The 26,122-nt window shown below is 40.1% G+C and overlaps 1 protein-coding gene across 1 annotated transcript in view; it reads left to right on the top strand.

The window, feature by feature from the left end:
* The window catches only part of lama2 (laminin, alpha 2), a 323,797-nt gene that overhangs the window by 197,881 nt on the left and 99,794 nt on the right, over positions 1 to 26,122 (top strand). Inside the window, exons 21-25 of the mRNA XM_055636370.1 lie at positions 5,630 to 5,911; positions 12,459 to 12,639; positions 16,182 to 16,318; positions 23,889 to 24,122; positions 25,076 to 25,219. Of these exons, the coding sequence (XP_055492345.1) occupies positions 5,630 to 5,911; positions 12,459 to 12,639; positions 16,182 to 16,318; positions 23,889 to 24,122; positions 25,076 to 25,219 (978 nt within the window). The remainder of the gene's footprint in view (positions 1 to 5,629; positions 5,912 to 12,458; positions 12,640 to 16,181; positions 16,319 to 23,888; positions 24,123 to 25,075; positions 25,220 to 26,122) is intronic.

Below are 26,122 nucleotides of genomic sequence, written 5' to 3'. Positions count from 1 at the left end.
GCATTGAGGGAGTCCAACAATATAAATATATAGAGCCCACAGCAATGTGAGAATAATGAGGAGTTGAAGATATGAAGTAACCCCTGCATTCGCCCTCTGTCCATCCTTTCCCCACCCAAGTCACACCAGCTTCTCGTTCTCACCAAGCAAACAGCTAACAATGGTCTATTTCCTTTATCATCGTTACTTTTTTTACATATCTTTCTTTCATTTGTTCTGTATATATTTACATCATCGTCTATATCTCTCATTTCCCTTACCCGCTCTCAGACTGAAGAAGGGTCTCGACCCGAACCATTTCCCATTCCTTCTCTCCAGAGATGCTGCCTGTCCCGCTGAGTTACTCCAGCACTTTGTATCTATATTTGGGGTAAACCAGCATCTGCAGTTCCTTCCTACACAGGAACTCTCTCTATCTCAATTACACTGCTTGAGCAACTGGTGTTACAAATATTTTTACGTGTACTTGGAAGAATCTGGCTCAAAGCCAGGGAAATCAGATATTTTTCCTAGTCTTACCCTTACAGTGGGATGGTCTATGTAATGGAGAAGGACTGAAAATGAGTGGAGAACAGAGGAATCTAAATGTTATTGTTCATGAACATAAAAACGTAGTAATTAGTTGAAGAAATAGTTAAAATGGTAAATAGTACATTGGGCCTGGTTGCTCAGTGGTTGGAGTTTTGCAAAGGGAAGTTTTGTTACATTGTACAGTGTTGATGAGGCCACACCTGAAGTATTGTGCACAGTTTTGGTATTCTTGTATAAGAAAGGACAGACTAGGATTACAAGCAATCTAGCAATTCATCAGGCCAAATCCTGGGATGAGAATATTTTCCTAACTTGAATAGCGAAAATAAAAGTTGGATCTGTATTTCCTTGGAGTTTAGAAGAATGGGGAGTGAACATTGATCTTAGGGAGAAATTACAAAATAGATGTTTAGATGTTTTCACTGGTGTGAGAGTATTGAATAAGGGGACAAAGTGAGAAGATAAGGTACAATTATTGAAAACTGAGATGTGTAAAACATGTTTTTCTCACTGAGAGTGGTGGATTTGTAGTTTTGTTCCCCAGAGGTTGTTATGACTTTGATCATTCAATATTTAAAGGGGAGGTAAATAAATTCTTGAAAGATTGTGTAGTAGAGTGCTATGTGGAACTGGCTTAGAAGAGGTGTCAAGATCTGGGGCAGATCAATTGTGATTCTATTGTGATGGATCACTGGCCTACTGGTGCTCTTATTGTTTTCTGTTAAGTGTTCGAAATCTTTGAAAGGATAAAGGAAATGCCATTGTGTTTATGTTGATTAATCTGCCATACTAGTTTAGACCAGTTTCCCATGTAGCTGAATTTACACATTGAAGCCGAGTCAGCTTCTTATATATTTAGAAATAAATTTCAGTGTGAGCTACGTGATGATTTGAATGAGTCTTGAGATTGTGACTGTGTTATCATCCTTAAGCAACTGTTAACAAGCTTCAGTTTCATTGTATTGATTAGTGGCTCACATCATAGCCTCTTCCACAAAAATATAAAACAATGTAGAAACAAGGAACTGCAGATGCTGGTTTCCAAAAATGACACAAAGTGCAGGGGTAACTGATGTGAGGATCAGGCAGCATCTGGAAGGTAATGGATAGGTGATGTTTGGGTCGGGACCCTTCTAAAGATTGCAAAGCAATAGTTGGGTTTTAGTGGCAATGAAGAAAATGGTGAGTGTGAGAAAGGGTACCTAGAAGATCAGACATAAATTTTACTGCAGGTTTCTCTGATTCCCACTATAAACTGATAAATCAATGGAGTAGAATGAGAAAGCTTCATGTCACAAAAATCAAAAGGACCAGCAATATTCACCCATTGGTGAATACTGGTGACCACATCTGCAGCAAATGCTGGTTGATTGAAGAACGGAGACTGAAAGTGGATGACCTGGATTTAGTGTTGTGGAATGAACCGGATTTGGTAAAGGAACTCAAGGTAAAGGAACCACTAGGAGGTAGCAACCACAACATGATAAGATTTAGCCTGAAATTTGAGAAGGAGAAGGTGAAATCGGATGTGTCGGTATTACAGATGAACAAAAGGGACTATGGAGGCATGAGGGAGGAGCCTGACAAAGTTGACTGGAAAGAGACCCTAGAATAGATAGCGGTGGAACTGCAATGGCAGGAATTCCTGGGAATAATTCGGAATATGCAGGATCTTTTCATTCCAGAGGAGAAGAAAGATTTGAGGGGGAGAATGAGGCGACCATGGCTGACAAAAAAGTCAAGGACAGTATAAAACTAAAAGATAATTGTAATTGTAATTGTAATTGTAATTGTAAATCTTTATTGTCATTTCCTGAGTATTCGCATACTCAGAGGAAACAAAAAAAACGTTTCTCGACCAGTGTCCATTCAGTTTTCGTTACAAAATAAATAGCAATTAAAGTTAAAATACATGTCATGAACAATTTAACCCTCTAATAACATTCAATAACATTCAACAGCCGTTCCGACTGGCAGCGGGGTGTTTGTGCGCGATACTTGGCAGGGGGGAAAGTTCATTTAACAGTCTTATAGCCTGTGGGAAGAAGCTGAGGAGCATCCTGCTGGTTTTGCAGCTGATGCTCCTGTACCTCTTCCCAGATGGGAGGATGGTGAAAAAGTCATGCGATGGGTGGTAAGGGTCTTTGATGATGGAGATGGCTCTGTTGATGCATCTCTTCTTGTATATGTCCAGCAGGAAGGGGAGTGGAGCACCAATAATCCTGCTTGCGGTCTTCACTATCCTGTCCAGTTGGTGACGTTCGTACGCCTTGCAGTTCCCGAACCAGGAAGTGATGACGGATGTCAGTGTGCTCTCAACAGTCCCCCTGTAAAAAGTCCGTAGGTGTGTGGTGGGGAGGCCTGCTTTCCGTAGTCTTCGGAGGGGGTGAAGTCGCTGCTGGGCTCTCTTGACCAGAGCTGTGGTGTTGGCCGTGGACGTCAGGTCATCAGACAGGTGTAGTCCTAGGAACTTCATGCTGCTGACCCTTTCCACATCAGCTCCGTCGATGTGCAGAGGTGTATGGTGTTGTTTCCCCGCCCTCCTGAAGTCAACCACCATCTCCTTAGTTTTTCCCACGTTAAGAATGAGGTTGTGGGATTTGCACCAACCTGTGAGCAGCTCCACCTCCATCCTGTACGCCGATTCATCGTTGTCACTGATGAGACCCACTACTGTTGTGTCATCAGCGAACTTGCTGATGAAGTTGTTATTGAGTCTGGCAGTACAGTCGTGGCATATAACATTGCAAAGATTAATGAGAAGCCAGACGATTGGGAAGCTTTTAAAGAACAACAGTAGGTAACTAAAATTGCAAAATGGGGAGAAAAGATAGAATACGAAGGTAAGCTAGCTAATAATATAAAAGAAGATAACAAGAGTTTCTTCAGTTATATAAAGAGTAAGAAAGAGGCAAGAATGGACGTTGGACTGCTGGAAAATAATGCAGGAGTGGTGATAATGGGGAATAGTTGAATAGGAGGAGTTGAATAACTTTTTTTTGCATCAGTGGGAGACAACAGCAATGTGCCTGAAATTCAAGAGTCAGGGTAGAAGTTAGTAGAGTGGCTATTATTAGGGAGAAGGGCTTGGGAAGCTGAAAGGGGTGAAGGTGAATAAGGCACTTGGATGGACTGCACACTTGGGTTTTGAAAGAGGTTACTTTGGAGATTGTGCAGGCATTGATAGTGATATTTCAAGAATCACTAGAGTCGGTAGTGGCTCCAGATGATTGGAAAATTGCTAATATTACCCCGCTGCACAAGAATGGAGCAAAGCAGAATAGTGGGAACTATAGGCCGGTTAGTCTGATTTAGTGGTTGTTAAGATTTTAGAGTCCATTATATGAAGGATAAGACCAAGGAGTACTTAGAAGTTCACGACAAAATAGACGGAAGTCAGCATGGCTTTGTGAAGGGGAGGTCTTGCCTGACAAATCTGCTGGAATTCTTTGAAGAAGTAAATAGCAGGACAGACAAAGGAGAGTCGGTAGATGTTGTTTACCTAGATTTTCAGAAAGCCTTTGATAAGGTGCTACACGTTAGAATGCTTAGGAAGATGAGAGCCCACGGTATCAAAGAGAAGATAGTAGCATGGCTAGCAGGCTGGCTGGATGGCAGTAGGTAAAGAATGGCAATAATGGGAACTTTTTCTGTTTGGCTGCCAGTGACCAGCGGAGTTCCGCAGGGTACCGTGCTGAGGCTGCTGCTCTTCATTTTGTATATTAATGAGGGGATTGAAGGCTTTGTGGCCAAGTTTGCGGATAATACAAGAATAGGTGGAGGGGCAGGTAGTGTAGAGAAAGCAGGAACATGGATAGGTTGGGACAGTTTGCAGAGGAGTGTCAGATGGCATATGGTGTAACAAACTGCGAAGTCATGCATTTTGATAGTAGGAATAAAGGCATAGATTATTTTCTAAACAGGGAGATAATCCAGAAATTTGAGGTACAATGGGACTTGGGTGTGCTGGTGCAGGAGTCCCAAAATGTTAATCTGCAAGTTGAATCAGTAGTGAAGAAAGCAAATGCCATGCTAGCATTTATTTCGAGGGGGCTTGTATACAAAAACAGAGAGGTAATGCTGAGGCTCTATAAGGTGTTGGTCAGGCCATATTTGGAATATTGTGAGCTATTTTGAGCACCATATCTGAGGAAGGATGTGCTGGCTATGGAGAGGGTCCAGGGGAGCTCCATAAGAATGATCCCTGAGAAGGTTAACATATGATGAGCATGTACTCACCCGAATTTAGAAGAATGAGGGGGGACCTCATTGAAACATACGGAATAGTGAAAGGCTTTGATAGAGTGCATGTGGAGAGGATGTTTCCACTTGTGGGAGAATCCAGGACTAGAGGTCACAGCCACAGAATTAAAGGACGTTCTTTTAGGAAGGAGATAAGGAGGAATTTCTTTAGTCAGAGGGTGGTGAATCTGTGGAATTGTTTGCCACAGAAGGTTGTGGAGACCAAGTCAGTGGATATTTTTAAGGCAGATATAGGTTGATTCTTGATTAGTACGGGTGTCAGAGGTTAAGGGGAGAAGGCAGGAGAATGGGGTTAGGAGGGAAAGATAGATCAGCCATGATTGAATGGCGGAGTTGACTTGCTGGGTCAAATGGCCTAATTCTGCTCCTGTCTCTTTTGACCTTATGAATGTATCAATCATGAAACGACTCAACGGTGCATCAAAGATACACAAGTTGCAGTGTGCAAAGTCAACTTAGTTCCGTAGTGTGCAGAGCTTCCTGAATTGACATGCAACATCACTCAAAACCTGTGCACTTGGTTGCAGTTCTCAACATATATTCTCCCAATATAAATGCAGGTTCTTTATGTCTTTACATGTGGGAATAAAATAAACAAGGACATTAAAAGCAAGAAATTCAAAACTGAGGTTATACTTTAATTCTGTAGTTATTACATTTGGAATGAATTAGGAATTAAGAGTCTGTTTGAATCTTTTATTACTTTTGGAGTTTATAGCTTTCCTCACATCTTGGAGGCTTAGCCCAAGAAATTAATCATTTTATCTGTTTGATAGTAGATTCTTGATTTGATATTTGTGTTTTTTTTAAATATTTTATCCTGTGCACTGTAAAGCCTAACTGCTGGTGGGATCACAAAAACAAGATCTGCATGTCATGTCAGTGCAGTCCCATTGGTTCCATGTCACTTCGATGTGACAAAGAAGGAAACTGCATCTGCAAACCTGGCTTCTTTGGGAAGCAGTGTGATCTCAGTGGGCAGGCCCATGAAGGGAAGTACCAGGAGGATGTCCAGATGGCAAGACCTGCAGTGGGCCATCGACGAAGGTGGTGGACAACTGGCATTGGTGGATGTCCACGTGGTGCATACAAACCCGCTTCACCCTCTGTCACTGGGGTAAAAATGCATCATGCATGCGTGGTGGTCTTCATAAGTGTGTGGATTAAAAACTAATCACATTCCCATTTGAGAATATTCTCATCAAAACTTTAAATATAAATGTCAATGCACGTTTTATAGGGATATAAGATGTAAATATTTTACATTTGGTTTTGAAGCCAGCTCAAACTGATATTGTGTGACAGAAATATAGAAACATGTGAGATATGTAATCTATAGCGAGTTCAGTTACATTGGTTTCAATTGCTGTATAGCATGCAACGAAGGAAAATACGTCTACTGCAGTGCCATCTGCTAGCTGCACAGTGCCACATTAAGTGAATTTGCACAAGATTAATACAATCAAGATCAGTACAATTTCTGTGGAGTAACCTCCACAATATATTTCTGTTCCTGCATGGTATATTGTTCCGAAGTCAAGGCTCATGAATGGATCCAGAAGTTATAACTTTGTAATTGCTCGCTCAGCTGAGCAGTAGATGAGCAGGTGCATTAATTAGATGGTAAAGATCATTCTCGGCATTGTTTTTCTATGTCCAATGTTAGTCCGATTCACTAAATAAAGAACATCTCTGTGTGAAATCATTTTAAAACAACGACCTAAATTTCATCAATTGCCATTTTTCATTAATTGCCATTTTATTAACTGTGATATTCTAGACTGAGATTCTGAATGTACGAGTATGCAATAATACGGGAGCAGGAGTAGTTCTTCTGATCCTCAAGCCTATTTCACCATTCAAAGAGATTATGGCTGATCTTCTCCTGGCCTCACCCCCTCTTCTGTAACAGTTGTACAGAGCTCTATATTCTCCATTCTAACAAAGGTTTACCGACCTTACACTTAAATATCTCTAGAAGTTTTTTTCCTTTGCAACCCTTGGGGAATGAGAAATCCAAAGACTTGCAACCTTCTGCAAGAAGAAATTCCTACTTTGTAAATTCCTGTATTAAACAGCCACCCCACCCCCCTATCTTGTATAAGTGTTGTTTGATACTCCCCTATTAGTGGTAGTAAACATCTACCTTGTCATGCATCCTTAGGATCTTTTATGTTTCAACAAGATCATTTGTTGTTCTTCCAAATTTAGAAAAACATGTTCCTAATTATTTTCAGCATTCATGATAGTTCAACTCTATTGTTTCATAACTTAGTCTGTTTAATCCTTTCTAGATTGCTATTGCTATGTTATCCTATCTTAGCAACTCCATTGCTATTTTATCCTTTCTTAAATAAAACAAGCAGAACAGTATTGAGAATGACCTGTTGAACATCTTTTTCAATTTTAAACTCCAACCGTCCCCTAACAGTAATAGCCATTTGCTTTCTTAACTAGTTGCACCTGTTTGGTTATATTCATGCACAAGAGCACCGAGATTGCTCTGTACTTCATTCATTTACACTCTATCCATTTAGTTAAAAGTCTACCTTTTGATTCCTCCCAGTGAAGTGCATGGCATCACAGTTTCCTCTGCTGAAGTTATTTGCCAAGTGTTCAACCTCTCACTCAACCTAAGTATATCCAGTTCAAATATTGTCAAATCAACATGAATAAAAGCTTCATGGAAATTCCACTAAAATGATTTTGATACTAAAATTGCTAATGTTCAGTCAATGAAAGTATGGAGAAAATGGTGATATGAAGCTTAAAATGTAGACAGCAGCAGAATACAGGATAGTCATTAGCAAAAGTAAATTGCCCTGAGAAGGAAAGCAATCCATTAAATTTAAAATATCATATTCTCCAATAATCTTTGCTGTTTGTGAAGGAAATTGCAGGCTTTGCAGTCAAAACAGCAAGTAATAAGTACATTATTATACTCTCGAAATACATCATAGAGGAAGGTAACTTAACCATTCCTGGTTTTGGATAAAACTCTTGCTTTTGAAAGAATCAGAACTTCTTCATTGTAGGTAATTAAGGAGGAAGTTTATACATTTTTGAAAGATCAGGGAACTGATATGTGTAAAAGTATGAGGCGGATAGATAAGGTGAATGTATAGTCTTGTACTCAGAGTAGGGGAATCAAGACCCAGGGGACTTAAGTTTAAGGTATGAGGGGGAAAATTTAGTAGCAACCTAATGGGCACTTTTTCACACAGATGGCAGTGGGTAGATGGAACGAGCTGCTAGAAGAGGAAATTGAGGCAGGTACTATAATTACACAATGGGCAAGTTGGGCCAAAGGGCCTGTATTTGTGCTGTCGGGAAACAGATAGAGCAGAGGATGTGAGGCAGAGATCAAATAAGCCATCATCATGTTCAATGGTGGGGCAGGCCTGAGGGCCCAGTAGCCCACTCCTGCTTTAATTTTCCTATGTTCCTATGTTTTTAACCATGGAATAACATCTGCTTGAAAAGGGTGCTTGGCCACTTGGCACTTTTAATTGAAATGCAACCATTTTGGGTTCTGAAAGGAACTGCCGGGGACACTTTGGCAAAAGGGTTGGGAATTACTTTTAGAAATATCTTGGTGAGCTTGAATGAGCCCTCACTTGCCAGGAATACCTGGGCTCTGGTTCCAATCTGTAGGGCGATAGAACAGGTAATTTCATGCCATTCCTTAACCAGCAGTCGGCAATGAGGTGCCCTTTCTCCACCTGCAGCTCGCAGGCAGCAAGCAAGTGAGGTTTGAATCTCAGTAACAACAGGCAAGTGGTGTTTCTGTTAAGCTTCCCTGTCGTGTGCTTCAAATTAATATCCCTTGAGAAGTAAAGTGCTATCTGAAGCTTGAGTTGTGCTGCTTTCTTTTTGTTTACAATAATTATGGGGAAATACGTTCATGTAAAACTGTATCATCTGCCACTAGCTGCTTTTGCAGGAAATTTTATTCAGTCTCACCAGATTGACTAACCAACAAAGCAAATGATTATAGGCGCCCTTTACAATCTAAGCTCTTCTAACATTTGTCACAGAAATATCTGGTGCTAATGAGATTAAAAAATTGTTACATATATATTGTTCAGAGCTCTTTTTTTTTAATTCACAATGCATACCATCTGGAGTGGAATGCACGAGACCTGTGCAGAATTTATTGTTTTAAGTTATATGAGCCGTTTAAAGTATTATGTCCTCAGTAAAAGTGATTGTAAAAGCTAAATGTAATATGCACATTTGGATGTTTTATATGTTACATTACTCTATTGAAAAGGTGCATGCATTAAAATGTTGTACTGTTGGATCATTAGTGTGTTTAATTTTTGTTTGGAGAAGCAACTAAACTAATTTGAATGCTTGAAGTTTTTGGTGATTGCAGTTTTGGAAAACCAATAATTTTGCATGGTGTGATTTGAATGAACAAGTAGAAATCTCAAAGAAATACGTATGCAGAGTTGAAAACAAATATAATGACATACCAATTAAACAACTATTTAATGATTGATTCTATTATGTAAAAAGTCTTGCAGTTGATAATTTACATATTTCAGGTGTGATGTGAGAATAAGTGTACTACGTATGTCAAAATGTGTTACCATATCGCCAGTCAAAATACAAATTTAATATAAATTCCATTACATTACCGTATTCATTTCCAGAGTTATGATGATACTGGTAACATTGAACAAGATTGCAATGAACTTGCTCCAGTCCTTTTTATTATTCGTTTTTAAAAATATTTCTTAAGTGACTGCCTTTGTAGCATGCAATTTGAAGGATGACGAGTCAGAAGTGCACATTGGCCATTTATATCCACACAAATATATATGCTTCAAGTGAACCAGCAATAAAAGCAACATATATAAACAAACGTAAGATCATACAAATTTGTTGAGAGAGTAGGTGGGGACTACTCAGCCTATCCACATTGCTCCTTCATTCAATAGGATTATGGCAGATCTGATTATAATCTCAATTTTGCATTCCTCTTAATCCTTGTAACCCTGCACCTTTTACTTATCAAGAACCAAACATAAAATATTTAGACTCTGCTTCTATCTAAACTTTAGGAAGAGTTCCAAAAATGCAAGACTCCATGCGAGAAAAAAATGTCACCTCATCACTACCTTAACTGGACACCTTATTTTTATGACTCTTAGTTCTTAGATTTTCCCACCGGAGGAAACACCCAGCTTCCTCGACAGTTGCAGAGGAAAAAACCGGTGGGTGCAAATGGACAATGACAAGTTTATTTAGACAATGCCTTTTAAAGCTGGATGCAGTAATTGGAATGTCATGAAGAAAAACAAAAACTGTGTTTAGTGTTGGAGATCAGGAAAATACAAACAAGTACCGATCTGTTGTGTATTTTCAGCTTTTGTGTGTGTGTTTATTTATTTATTTATTTGATTCTTTATTTCGAACTGAATAAAAAATAAAAACAAGTATGAAACAGCATACAAAAAAACAAAACAAGAATATTTATAGTGGCATAAACAATATTTACAAATAAATGAATCGTGTGTCCGAAAAGGAGCAGGAAGAAGCCAAAGCTTATTAATTCACACCCCTTATTCAACTGCTTATAATTATCTTATACAAATTTGGCAGCTATAAACACCTATTTCCATATGTACACCAAATTATTTACATTTATACACTAATCAAATATTTACAAAGACATACAGAAAAAGAGAGAAAAAGAAAAAGAAAAAACCCTTGTGTACTATACAGTATCTCTTAGTCATATATACAACCCATCACCCTGTAATCACCCTTCCCAATACAATCAGTATAACAAATATCCCACTCAAAATCACCTATCCTATTCATAGTCTCTTGGCATAAAGGAATAGTGCAAAAGCAGTTGTGTATTTTAACTCAACTTCAAAAATGGAATTAAATGGTGAGATTCAGGAGTTGACAGTTATAATGCGCATTTACCGCAAGTGATGTGGGACAAATTTCCTTTTGCCCATTTGTATTGCAGACCCTGATTGCTTAATAATCTCACAGTTTGCTCATTTTTTCTTAGTCTAAATTCCTGTATCTTCCTTAATATTGAAACCATCATTATGCACTTCAATCAGTGGTTTCATATTATGCAACTCACATGTTTGGTTTCTTTGTCTTCCTGTATGGGAGATATTTAAAATGATGTGTTTCATCATAATTGAAGTTCCAGACCACAAAAGCAGCTATTTAGTAGGTGCAGAAAACTATTTAAAAACATAAAATACTTGGGAAAAATTGATTGCAGATTCTTAATTGATCTTGTCCATCACTGCAAAAAAATAATTAAAGCCAAATGGTGATAGGCTATGTGAACAATAATTTAAATGTTGAAATCCTCCACTATGATTATTTAACTTTATTATAATCTCTTGCCTTAAATGCACCAGACTCCCCATAGAAATTAGATAATATAACTATTGTGCAATGGTGTTTTTCTAAGGGAAAAGCATTATCATCCAACGTTTCATGGAATTGAATTGTCAATCCATTAGCACTGTGACAGAAGCTTTACATTGTGTGGATATGCCTAACTGACACAGATCCTTGTGACATTTTAAAAAACAGTGCAATAAAATCAGCCATTTGGTAAATGGAGAGAACTGCCTGAACCATTGGGAAAGGCTTAAGGACTTCTGCATTACCAATCAAAATAAAAAATGAAATATAATTGTCAGTGAACCCATGAAATCTAGACCTTGCTTTATGTTTGAACTTTGTGCTGTTACATTTCCACCTGAAGAACAGAGTAATACATTGCCATGATATGGTTCAAATGCTAAAATTATCATATTCTCAGATTACGTCAGGAGTCACCTTATGTATATAAGCTTTTATATTCATCATGCTTGCAAAGTTGCTGTAAAAAAATTGAACTCATTTTCAAGTTAAGTCGCATTTATTGTCATATGCTCAAGTATGGTGTGATACAGGTGAAATGAAAAGCTTGCTTGCAGCAGCAATACAGGCACACATAGGTCTCCTTCAATGCATTAAATATACATTCTACATAAATGACATGAATTCTACAAGACAGTAACATGAAAGGGACTGCAAAAAAACAAGACATTGGTAAAAACATGCACAATTAAAAAACAAGTCCATGCTTGTGCCAGAGGTGATCAGCAGTGTTATGTTGCCGAGATAGGTTTAAGATTCTGCGGGTTCGTTCAAGAACCTGAGCTAGGAAAGTAACAGTTCCTGAGCTTGATACTGATGGACTTTAAACTTCTGCACTGTTGGTTGCAGTGAACAGGTGATGTTGCCCAAATGGTGGATTATTGGTGAAAGATGCTTCTTTCATCTTGGCCACATCCCAAGAGCACATTGTGATGATATTAATAAACAGATTAACATCTTGGTTACAATGGCGAGCAGATATTTAAGAAACTCATTATTCCCGCATCAGTCTAAATCACCAGCAGTAATTTTACACAGACTAATTTCCTCTGTGGTTTAAACAAATGCATGCTTCTTAAACAAAAAGTAGGGTACTGGTTCATTGTAGTTTCCGTTCAATGCCTTGTTACTTAATTATGATTTATACCATTGACAAATTAAGCAATTCTATATGGTGAACCGCATATCCCCTTGCACAAAATTACGATTTAGTGTATGCTAATCTTTGATATATTCTTATTTATGTTTTGTAGAGTGAAGCTTATTATCTACATACTTCAAGAGGCTGTGTTCCTTGTAGTTGCAATTCTTTTGGCTCAAAATCATTTGACTGTAATGATAAAGGACAATGCAAGTGTCAGCCTGGAGTGACAGGTCTGAAATGTGACAGATGCGCTGCTGGCTTTTATAACTTTCAAGAAGGCGGATGTACCCGTATGTATCTTCATTTAATTATGTTTTTAGAAACGCATTATGTATAATTAACATTATAACAGATTTGGAGGTTAACACCTCAACACACCAGTTATTATTAAAAATTAAACAACATTTAACTGAACCAGAATATTTCAGAAGGGGTTTGATAATGCAGAATTTGAGCTAGAGATTGAAGCTGCACATGAAAAAGCTGGCTAGGTAACAGAGAATTATGGAATGTGGGAATAGGAATACTTATTGGATTCAGATCAGCGTTCTTATCGTCGATGAACATGAACACTGAAAGGTTGAACCAAGTATTCTGTTTCCATGGGATTTCCATGCAAATGTACAGGTTTGCTTCAGTGGTTTGTGTAGACTCAGCTTTTGATCAGGGATTGTTACCCTGAGAGAGATTATGTAAAAGGTTAAGGACATGTGCCCAAGATTAAGGGTTACCTTAACAACTTAGGATCAGATTGTGGGTCCCTCCTTTTGATGAGGGGATAGTAATGTAATCAGGAACCCAAGAAAGAAAAGAGCTACAGTTTTATTTTGGAAAATTACACATTTCAATATATACATTACCGGCTGATCTCTAAAACTTCATGACATCAGACAGTCTATTACTTGAAGTTCTGGTTTGGGCTATTAAAATTGTCAAATATTAAATTCATGAATGCCTTGTCTAAATTATCCTTGATATCATAAGACTGACTGCAAAGGAAAGTACTAATACAGCAGCTTAAGACAAAGAGGGACATTTTAATTGGGTGTTTTTAGCATTTGATTGCAATTAACCAGTAACATAATTTGAAGGTCAAAGAATGTGTAACATTGTAGAACTATGGAAGATTGTGCTTCAGGTGTCTGTGGTGCAAAAATGGTGTTAACAGTGTTGAAGTCTCAAGGACATGTTGGGTGCCTGGACAATGTTATATAAGTTTAATCAATACCTCTTGGGTATTGCAGGACTGATGTGCTCCAAGACATTTAGTATCAGATGACTTTAGAAATTAGAGTGGTGCAGCATGATGAATAACTGATGCGTCAATTACAGGATTAGATTATTACATGAATTTAATACTTAAATATCTGGATTTACAGTGCATTCAGAAAGCATTCAGACTCCTTCACTTTTTCCACATTTTGTTACTTTTACAGTCTTATTCTAAAATGCATTTTTTTTTTAAATTATCAATCTACACTCAATACCCCATAATAAAAAAGTAAAAACAGGTGATTAGAAATGTTTGCAAAGTAATTAAAAAGAAATAACTGAAATATCACATTTACGTAAGTATTCAGACCCTTTATTCAGTACTATGTTGAGGCACCTTTGGCAGCTATTACAGCCTCAAGTCTTCTTGGGTATGAGACCACAAGCTTGGCACACCTGTATTTGGGTCATTTATCCCATTCTTCTTTGCAGATCCTCTCAATCTCTGTCAGGCTGGATGTGGAGCGTTAATGCACAGCTATTTTCAGGTCCCTCTCTGAGATGTTCGATCGGGTTTAAGTCCGGGTTCTGGCTGGGCCACTCAAGGACATTCACAAACTTGTCATGGGGCCACTCCTGCATTGTCTTGGCTGTGTGCTTAGGGTCATTGTCCTGTGGAAGGTGAACCTCCGCCCCAGCCTGAGGTCCAGAATGTTCGAGAGCAGATTTTATCAAGGATCTCTCTGTACTTTGCTCCATTCATCTTTCCTTCGATCCTGACTAGTTTCCCAGTTCCTGCTGCTGAAAAACATCCCCACAGCATGATGCTGCCACCACCATGCTTCACCGTAGGTATGGTATTGGCCAGGTGATGAGCGGTGCCTGGTTTTCTCCAGACGAGACGCTTGGCACTCAGGCCAAAGAGTTCAATCTTGGTTTAAGAGTGCTTTAGATGCCTTTTGGCAAACTCCAAGCAGGCTGTCATGTGCCTTTTACTGAGGAGTGGCCTCCGTCTGGCCACTCTACCATAAAGGCCTGATTGGTGGAGTGCTGCATGTAGTGGCCATTTGGCTTAATTTTGTATCATAAATTATGGCATTTGCCTTTAAATTTTGTCGGCCTGTAATTAAGTGGGTGGGATTTATTATGTAGTCGGAGGCGTGTTTGCTGCTGGGATTGTTGGGCAGAAGCTTGGAGTTTTTTAGTTAGTTTGGAGGAAGCATGGTGGGAAGGCATATCTTTCGACCATTCGGAGCTTTCTAACATGGAGAGAAGTTTTCTAACATGCCGGAGTTTGACCATGCACAAGCTTGACTATGAGTAACACTAAGATGTACCTAACAAGAAGGAGTTTGGATGAATATCTCCCTGTTTTACTTCAACAATAAAGAAACTATTAATCAAGAGATTGTGTTTGGGAAGATTTATCTTTCGATGGCTTTGAATGTCTCGTAGAGAGCTCCCATAGAGAGCTCCCATAAAACGACACTATCTCCTTACCCCATGTCTTCTCCTAGTGGCTAGTGGGAGCAATTCCTTGAACGATATAATAATCTGCCATTATACTGCAGATATAGTTGTTCTTCTGGAAAGTTCTCCCATCTCCACAGAGGAACTCTGGAGCTCTGTTAGAGTGACCATCGGGTTCTTGGTCGCCTCCCTGACCAAGGCCCTTCTCCCTGATTGCTTTGTGAAGAGTCCTGGCGGTTCCAAAGTTCTTCCATTTAAGAATGACGGAAGCCACTGTGCTTTTCAGGACCTGCAATGCTGCAGAAATTATTTTATACCCTTTCCAAGATCTGCGCCTCAACACAATCCTGTCTCGGAGGTCTACGAACAATTCTTTCATCTTCATGGCTTGGTTTTTGCTCTGACATGCACTGTCAACTGTGGGACCTTATATAGACAGGTGTGTGCCTTTCCAAAATCATGTCCAATCAATTTCATTTACCACTGGTGGACTCCAATCAAGTTGTAGAAACATCTCAAGGATAATCAATAGAAACAGGAAGAACCTAAGCTCAATTTTGAGTGTCATAGCAAGGGTCTGAATACTTATGTAAATGTGATATTTCAGTTATTTATTTTTAATGACTGCAAAAAAATCTAAACGCCTGTTTTCGCTTCTTCATTCTGGGGTATTGTGTGTAGATTGATGATAAAAAAAATAATTTAATCCATTTAAAAATAAGGCTGTAAAGTAACAAAATGTGGAAAATTGAAGGGGTCTGAATACTTTCTGAATGCACTGTGACTGCCTTTGTCCCATTTCTATTCTGGTTGCAGTGTTAGCACAGTTGCAGGCAGTGGGTGTGGTTTCCATGTTCTTTGTGTTAGCATCATTACTGCTAGCACAATATAAAAAAAGATCTTCAAAAAAAGATCGATGAGTTATTACTAATAATTTCCCAACTTGATATTAACATCATCTTTCCATTTTGTTGCTTTTAATTAATTATTTTGTTCTCGTCAGTAGATCGCCTATGAATTATAAACAAGCAGATTTGAAATGTTAGCAGATTAGCTTTTCTTTGTGTTCTGAACATGCAATTTAAGGTGGAAAAACTGATCTGAATGTTCTTTTTTTCTCTTTTGGTTTGTTTCACATTTCTCCATTAAGAATGCCAATGTGCCCATGTCGGAAATCACTGTGATTCAGAAACTGGCCAGTGTATCTGTCCTCCAAACACAGTGGGTGAAAAATGTGACAAATGTGCTGTGAATTTCTGGGGTCACAGCTTTGTCAGTGGATGCAAAGTAAGTTCACCAATAAATCCAATTATCATTATAGACGTTCTTATTGTAAATTATGTAGGCACGATGTTATTTTACATTTGCATTAATATTTTTTAATATCGAAAACAAAGATAAAGATAACAAAGAATGTATTATCAAATCAGAAAAGAAAAAATAAGACTTTAAAAGTAGGCAAAAATGCTGGAGAAACTCAGCGGATGAGGCAGAATCTATGGAGCGAAGGAATAGGTGACGTTTCGGGTCGAGACCCTTCTTCAGACTGATGGGAGACGGGTGGGGAAGGTAAAAGGAAGAGGCAGAGACAGGAGGCTGTGGAAGAGCTGGGAAGGGGAGGGGAAGGACGGAGAAAGCAAGGACTACCTGAAATTGGAAAGGTTAATGTTCATACCGAAATAGTGGATGCATTAGTGATAATTTTTCAAAACTCTTTAGATTCTGGAGTAGTTCCTGAGGATTGGCGGGTAGCTAATGTAACACCACTTTTTAAAAAGGGAGGGAGAGAGAAAACGGGGAATTACAGACCAGTTAGTCTAACGTTGGTAGTGGGGAAACTGCTAGAATCAGTTATTAAAGATGGGATAGCAGCACATTTGGAAAGTGGTGAAATCATTGGACAAAGTCAGCATGGATTTATGAAAGGTAAATCATGTCTGATGAATCTTATAGAATTTTTCGAGAATGTAACTAGTAGAGTGGATAAGGGAGAACCAGTGGGTGTGTTATATCTGGACTTTCAGAAGGCTTTCGACAAGGTCCCACATAAGAGACTAGTACACAAATTTAAAGCACACGGTATTGGGGGTTCAGTATTGATGTGGATAGAGAACTGGCTGGCAGACAGGAAGCAAAGAGTAGGAGTAAACGGGTCCTTTTCACAATGGCAGGCAGCGACTAGTGGGGTACCGCAAGGCTCAGTTCTGGGACCCCAGCTATTTACGATATATGTTAATGATTTGGACGAGGGAATTGAATGCAACATCTCCAAGTTTGCGGATGACACGAAGCTGGGGGGCAGTTTTAGCTGTGAGGAGGATGCTAGGAGGCTGCAAGGTGACTTGGATAGGCTGGGTGAGTGGGCAAATGCATGGCAGATGCAGTATAACGTGGATAAATGTGAGGTTATCCACTTTGATGGCAAAAACAGGAAAGTAGATTATTATCTGAATGGTGGCCGATTAGGAAGGGGAGATGCAACGAGACCTGGGTGTCATGGTACACCAGTGGTTAAAAGTAGGCATGCAGGTGCGGCAGGCAGTGAAGAAAGCGAATGGTATGTTAGCATTCATAGCAAAAGGATTTGAGTATAGGAGCAGGGAGGTTCTACTGCAGTTGTACAGGGTCTTGGTGAGACCACACCTGGAGTATTGCGTACAGTTTTGGTCTCCTAATCTGAGGAAAGACATTCTTGCCATAGAGGGAGTACAGAGAAGGTTCACCAGACTGATTGCTGGGATGTCAGGACTTTCATATGAAGAAAGACTGGATAGACTCGGTTTGTAATCGGTAGAATTTAGAAGATTGAGGGGGGATCTTATAGAAACTTACAAAATTCTTAAGGGGTTGGACAGGCTAGATGCAGGAAGATTGTTCCCGATGTTGGGGAAGTCCAGAACAAGGGGTCACAGTTTAAGGATAAAGGGCGAAATCTTTTAGGACCGAGATGAGGAAAAAAATTTTCACACTGAGAGTGGTGAATCTCTGGAATTCTCTCCCGCAGAAGGTAGTTGAGCCAGTTCATTGGCTATATTTAAGAGGGAGTTAAATGTGGCCCTTGTGGCTAAAGGGATCAGGGGGTATGGGGAGAAGGCAGGTACAGGATACTGAGTTGGATGATCAGCCATGGTCATATTGAATGGCGGTGCAGGCTCGAAGGGCCGAATGGCCTACTCCTGCACCTATTTTCTATGTTTCTATACTGCTGGGGTATAAACTAACCGTGAAATATGAGGTGCTGCTCCTCCAATTTTCAGTGGGACTCACTCTGGCCATGGAGTAATTTTTCCAGCATTTTTGTCTACCTTCGATTTTTCCAGCATTTCTTCAAAATAAGAGGCTCCTCGTTATGTACGTTCTTTGATGTCATAAGGGACTGACGTGATCCGAGTCAATTACTAATTTTGAACAAATAAATTAGCTACTAGCAAGTATTTTGAGTTGCCCCACATAAATTTCCCTCCATTTCCATCTGCCACCCCTAATTTGTCATATATCCAATTTCTGCTTAATGTTTGAAATAAAAGTAGGAAATGCTGGAAACATTCAGTACGTTAATGGCTTCTGTGGAAAAATAAATTGAGATCGCATTTCAGGTCACAGATCCGTCACCAGAACTGGAAAGAAAGAGAGGTGATAGATATAATGAAGGGAGTATCTCTGACTCGGGGAGACCAAATGAGTTAATATGGAAGGTAGAATCAGATTCCTTTGTCCATGTGATGTGCTGCTAATAGCGGGATTGTGGGAGGTGCCCAGCTGGCCAAACTACACGCAGGTGTTGGGGCCAGAGATAGATAGGCTGCAGTGTGATGCTGCATTAAAGTGGCACGCTCAGTGTCATTCCTACAGTTTGAATACATGTGCTCTGTAAAGCCCAATCTATTTGTTTTCTCCCATATACACCGGTACCCGGACGTGGCGCCGACAGACAAGAAGCCGAAGCAAAGAAGTCGAAGCCAAAGAACCGAATAGAAACGTGGCCGAAACGCTAATGAACCGAAAGAGTCCGAAGACGAAACGTCTACTAACCGAAAGGATGGGACGCCTAAATGCAAACTAACCGAAAGAGCGGGACGTCTAAAAGCCAACGAACCGAAAGGCTGTGTCGCCTGAAAGCAAACTTATCGAATGGCCGCTCTGTCGAAAAACGCCACCTACCTGAAAGCGGCGTCGCCTACAGGCCAAAGGACCGACTGCCGCTCAACAGAAAAGTCCAATAACGGACTTGACGTTGCCGGGGGGCGGGACTTGTCAGCGATTGGTCCAGACCCCCGCGTCCATCACATCACTGTGAAGGGATGAACATTGTCCCAAACCTCCGCTCCACCCGACCCGCAGCCCGCGGAGGGTGGCCGTGGGAGAGTGGGGGCTGGCCCGAGCGATGCACACCTTCGGCTGCTTTCAACTTGGTGCTTGGGTTCAGATTGCCCAGTCACCTATGGCTTGTGTGGGAAAATGAACCCCACGCTCCCGTCTCCCCCTTCTCTCTCCCCTCTACTCTCTCTCCCCTCTTCTCTCCCCCTCTCTCTCTCTCCCTTCACTCTCTCCCCCTCGCTCTCTCCGCGGCCGGGGTGAACCGGAGGTTGGGGTCCGATGGCGGTGCATCGCGGTCAATGACTGGGATGCTCCCGTGGGTGGAGACGGAGGAGAGAGAGAAGGGGTGAGGAGAGAGAGAGAGGGGGGGAGAGAGAAGGGAGAAAGAGAGAGAGAGAGAAGGGGAGAGAGGAGGGAGAGAGAGGGGGAGGGGGGGAAGAGAGAGGAGGAGAGAGAGAAGAGGGAGAGAGAGAGAGAGAGAGAGAGAGAGGGAGAGAGAGAGAGAGAGAAGGGGAGAGAGAGAGGGAGAGAGAGAAGGGGGAGAGAGAAGGTGCAGATGGGAGCGTGGGGTTCATTTTCCCACACAAGCCATAGGTGACTGGGCAATCTGAACTCAAGCACCAAGTTGAAAGCGGCCGAAGATGTGCATCGCTCGGGACAGCCCCCACTCTCCACTGCGGGTCGGGTGGAGCGGAGGTTTGGCACAATGTTCATGCCTTCTCAGTGATGTGATGGACGCGGGGGTCTGGACCAATCGCTGACGTCCCGCCCCCCTGGCAACGTCAAGTCCGTTATTGGACTTTTCTGTTGAGCGGCAGTCGGTCCTTTGGCCTGTAGGCAACGCCGCCTTTCATGGTAGGTGGTGTTTCGACAGAGCAGCCATTCGGTAAGTTTGCTTTTAGGCAACGCAGCTTTTCGGTTCGTTGGCTTTTAGGCGTCCCATCCTTTCGGTTAGTAGGTGTTTCGTCTTCGGACTCTTTCGGTTCATTGGCGTTTCGGCCTTGTTTCTATTTGGTTCTTTGGCTTCATAGAAACATAGAAAATAGGTACAGGAGTAGGCCATTCAGCCCTTCGAGCCTGCACCGCCATTCAATATGATCATGGCTGATCATCCAACTCAGTATCCTGTACCTGCCTTCTCTCCACACCCCCTGATCCCTTTAGCTACAAGGGCCACATCTAACACCCTCTTAAATATAGCCAATGAACTGGCCTCAACTACCTTCTGTGGCAGAGAATTCCAGAGACTCACCACTCTCTGTGTGAAAAATGTTTTCCTCATCTCGGTCCTAAAGGATTTCCCCTTTATCCTTAAACTGTGACCCCTTGTCCTGGACTTCCCCAACATCGGGAACAATCTTCCTGCATCTAGCCTGTCCAACCCCTTAAGAATTTTGTAAGTTTCTATAAGATCCCCCCTCAATCTCAATCTTCGACTTCTTGGCTTCGGCTTCTTGTCTGTCGGCTCCGCGTCTGCACATGTATACACCATGCCGTGAAAGGGCAAATGTTGCATCTCTTATGATTTCAGTGGACAGTGCCATATAATATGGAGTGATTGGTGGAGATGGAAGAGTGAACCAGGGGATTGCTAAAGGAGTGACTCCTTCAAATTGATGAAAGGGGGAGGGGCAAGTGATATGGATCTTGTACTGGAGTTTTGTTGAATTTATTGGAAATTGCACCTGCTGATTTGCTGAATGCTGAGTATAGTGGAATGGATAGGAAAAAACAGCAGAGCGTATTTGTGTCCTGTCCAGGAGCAAAGGATTGAGAGCAGAGCTGTATGAAATACGAGATGTGCCCCAGAGCTCTCTCTGTTTCCACTATTTTTCATTTCTATTTCTATTTTTACAGCACATGTATTAATTTTTTTTAAAATTTTGCTTAATATTTGCCCATGGTTCCACTGATGTGGTTGATATTGCCTTTGGGAAGGTGGGACTGGTTAGAAACGCAAGCTTGTATCCTTCATTTCTTTGAATAATGCTCCTTTATTCGTCTTTTTATTAAATTGCTCTCTGGTTTGTTATTTTAATTCCGTAGAAGAAATTCATTATAAGCATATGGAGTTTGAAAACAAAATGAAGAATATTAAAAATGCATTTCAAATTGTGTTTCAAAGCCATCAAAGGACTTATAAAATACTAGAACTGTGCCTGAAATTTCATCCCCTAATGGTCGGACTAAATATGATTATGTAGTTGTATCAATACGTTGCATTCTTCCTCTAAAATTCAGCTGATTATGGTCGCAGGGAGTACAAAATGCTCACAGAATTTTCGGTTTAACACTGCCTTTCAGAGGTAAAATTCTAGGTAAATGTATTAACTAAGTTTATTCAGACAAATTTCTAAATATTGCGTTGCCTTCGTGCACAACAAAAATGCTAACATTTTTCCCTTGATTAACCTACCCTTACATTTGAAATATACATCATTTAATGTATTTGAGGTTGAGCAGGTGGAGTTTTTATTACTTTAATATGTATTTTAACTACTTATTTTTTGTTACAACATCCGAGAAAATGTTTATTGGTATAATATTTTTAAAAGTGCAAAATTATTAGTGGAAAATTGGAACTGTGTAGCAGAATTTTTAGAGTATATTTTGTGTGCAGAATTAAATTTAGTTTGTTAATCTCATTGGTAGATAGAAAATGATAGGCTGTTATGTAAACATTCGTTAATATAGTTTCCCAACATAGATAAAGCCTTGTCTCACGGTGCGAGTCGATCCACGAGTGACCCCGAGTTTAAAACAAATTAAACTAATGGTAATCACGTACAATTAACGTAGCGGTAACGTCGGAACTCGTGGATGCAACTTTGTGACTCATGGCGCTAACGGCAGGTACCCGGGAAACTTGTTAACTCATGAAAAACTTCTCGTCACCCATTCCTTCTCTCCAGAGATGCTGCCTGTTCCGCTGAGTGACCATACTGAGGGAATTCCCACGTATATGAAGCAGAGAGAAACGCTCTGGCACTGGACGGTGCGCATTTTCCCTTTGTAGGTCACATCAATAGATGCGGCCGCGCTGAATTCTATCTTTAACTCAAAGCCGCAGGATGGAGCTGTCTTCTTTAACACTGTTGCTTCGCCGCCACGGCCCCCTTGCTACACAATGGCAGCGAGTGCGGGGCTGAGATCCTGCCTAGTGTTTTAAGTTCTGAAATTGAATAACTTTCAATACTGAATCAGAGTATACTTACTGTATGAGATGCTGTCCAGCTCCTCTATTTGATACTTAAAACAGGCCTTCATTCACGGTTGGCTCAAGAGTAACTCGGGAGAGAAACTTGGTACATCGCAGAAATGAGAAGTAAACTGCAAACTTAGACATACACGTGGGAACTCGTTTAAACTCATGAACATAAACTTGGAATCTCGTAGACAACCACGAGTGTAATTTTTTCTTTCACTCGGGATCACTTGTGGGTGGACTCGCATCGTGAGACAGGGCCATTACTATGGTAAATAATGTTTGTAAAAATAGCTTTGCTCAATCTCAATAGACAATAGGTGCAGGAGTAGGCTATTTGGCCCTTCGAGCCAGCACTGCCATTTAATGTGATCATGGCTGATCATCGCCAATCAGTACCCCATTCCTGCCTTCTCCCCATATCCCCTGACTCCGCTAACTTTAAGAGCCCTATCTAGCTCTCTCTTGAAAGTATACAGAAAACCGGCTTCAACCTCCCTCTGAGGCAGAGAATTCCACAAACTCACAAAAAGTTTTTCCTCATCTCCGTTCTAAATGACTTACCCCTTATTCTTAAACTGTGGCCCCTGGTTCTGGACTCCCCCGATATCGGGAACATGTTTCCTGCCTCTAGCGTGTCCAAACCTTTAATAATCTTATATGTTTCAATAAGATCCCCTCTCATCATAACCTCAGTTCCAGATTGGATCCTGCACTGAATTTTGGATTTCATATCCTTGGCCTTTATTGGTACCATCTAATTCCACCTCCAACATACCCTACCTTTGCTTGAATCCTGCTAATATCCTGATTTTCTTCTTGGGTTCTAGATCTGATTATTTCCAATGCAATTCTGACCTTTTTGGTATGAATTTGAGATGATTCCAATTCTGTTGCCTGCCTCCCAAATTGTGCCATTTGCTGATCACACGTCACCATTGGTGTTCTTTATCTGCATGGCCTCCCTTTAACTAAAGTATTGAACTAAAAAATAACCATCCTCATTTTTAAATCCTGCCCTAATTTCAAAATTTCTTACCAAGATACCTCATGTGAAATGCATGGGATTACATTCTGTAAATCATGTCTAACCTAATGCAAAATGTTTGTGGGGATTCCCCATTGTCAATCGGGGGAAAGTGTAACATGTCAAGCTTCCATTTGGGGCTCCTTGAGGAGTCAATGAAAAGCAGAGCACAGTTTGGAAAATAGTAACAAACCATTGACTGCAAGTTCACATTCACAATATATTTTAGATCTTAGATGTTGAACATACTAAGTACTTGGCCAACATTTTGCAAGGATATATGACCTTATTTGTTTTCTGTATTTCAGCCCTGCAATTGTACTGCTTGGGGATCTTTAAACCTTCAATGCGATGATGTTACAGGCTGCTGCTTCTGCAGACCAGAGTTCATAGGAGAAAAGTGTAACCAATGCAGGGCAGGTCACTGGAATTATCCACGATGTATACATTGTAACTGTAACCTGGCTGGGACCGAAAGTCAAACCTGTGAAGAGATAGGAATGTGCTCATGTTCAGAGCATAGTGGACAGTGTAGCTGTAAGGTGAGTCATTTTTTTCCTAACATGACATTAAATTCAGAACATCACTAACTGCACAGTAAATGATTGGCTTTCTTAAATGGAGTGACAAAATTCATGTTTATTTGCTTTTATTACAGAGGATCGAATGTCAATATAATAATGAAAATAACATTAAAATAACATAGAATTAAAACTCAGAACAGTTGCTTGGTTTTGTACTCCGGATGATGTATTTGCTGCAATTAAATGAGGGTCTCCTACATATTTAAACTCAATAGTCTGATGGCACCAGATAAGTTTTGATGCAACTTTGAATATTAAGTCATTAATATGCCAGAAGTTCTGAATATGGTGAAGAAAACCACTATATATTGCTTCAATTGAATTGAATTCTTAAGCTTTTGATCATGCAATATTTTTAAAACGTAAAGAGTTTTACGTTTTGACCTTGGCTTTTGCCTGGGAATTTTAGCTACAGAGCACAAAGGGAGAAATTATTTTTGCTTTGGGCTTAGGACAGCATTTGTATTTATTTTAATTGACTAATATGTTCATTAGTTCTTGGAGCAGAATTAGGCCATTTGGCCCACCAGACATACTCCATGTATAACTTGTGTTGAGCGGGCTTATGGGGAGAAGGCAAGAGAATGGGGGAATGGGGTTGTGAGGGATCTATCTTTCCCTCTCAACCCCATTCCCCCATTCTCTTGCCTTCTCCCCATAAGCCCGCTCAACACAAGTTATACATGGAGTATGTCTGAATTTCCTGTCCGGTTCTGGCTGATGGGTCTTCTTTCTGGAAGTGTAAACTCAGAAAATTATCCTTGTATTATTAAAGTTAGGATTATACTTGCAATAATCTTAGGCAGTTCAAGAAAATTTGCTAAAAATTGAAGCACTTAATAGTATTTTCTAAAATAACATATTTTAAACAATGAAATTGAATATTAAAGCAAAATAATTGTCTTGTGCAGATGAATGTGGAAGGGAATAGTTGTGACAGATGCAAGCCTGGTTCCTTTGCACTCTATTCAAGCAATCCTTATGGATGCAGTACTTGCTACTGCTCAGGTGTAACTTCGCAATGTACTGAGGCAAAAGGACTGATGCGTAAGAGAGTAAGTGATGTGTTGATTATTATTGCAATCGATGTAACATTTGCAGATGGTAATTACATTCCAATGACTAATACAGTTGTTTACCACAACTGTAGTATATCCTGGTGCTTACTTTGTAATAATCTATCAGTAAGCAAAAGGATCCCAGATTAATTCTTGAGATTGCTATCTTAATTACAACTGAGCAATCAAAAGGTTGAATTAGATTGAATTCCACTAATTTGAGTGGAATAAATTTGATTTCCTTGAATATGCAGATGCTAATCCTGTAAATTTGTGACTAAATCTACTTGCAACATTGATTTTAACCTTGTAATTGTGATTTCTGAATTGAAATACAATGCTCATTATTTATTTGTTTATTGGGAAGATTCTTGTGAAGAGGGCAATTTTCTTATCTAAACTTAACATTCCCCACTGCATGCACCGTTCTATCTCTAAGTCGTATAATTGGTCATAAGTTAGGTACAAGGGACAGATGGCAAAAACGGTCTTGCAGTTTCTTTGTGATGTGGGGAAACAGTTTGAATTTCTTCACCATCTACTCCAGGTACGGTTAACTTTGGCCTGGATTGGCTGGAACTGTGGCTACAAGTAAATAAATTATCCATTTTTGTATGATATATTAAGGCATTACTTTGTGAGATGAAGCGTTATGAAGCTATCATTTACTTTATCCTTAATAACAAAATAAAAGCTCTGGCATAATCTACATTCACATCGTAAGCTTATTTTGTATGAATAAAACATTGAACAATGCCAAATCAATGATTCAGCATCATGAATGTTACCAATGGTCACTTTGCTATATTTTTGCATATCTTTGCCATGAGTATCTGAATTCAAAATAAGCATTCTGTTCAAATGTTGTACTTATCCAACAAATGGCTTGTACTTTTCTTC

Source organism: Leucoraja erinacea, chromosome 5 (genome assembly GCF_028641065.1).
Source record: "Leucoraja erinacea ecotype New England chromosome 5, Leri_hhj_1, whole genome shotgun sequence".
Lineage (NCBI taxonomy): Eukaryota > Metazoa > Chordata > Chondrichthyes > Rajiformes > Rajidae > Leucoraja > Leucoraja erinaceus.
This window is presented reverse-complemented; position numbering and strand designations above follow the sequence as displayed.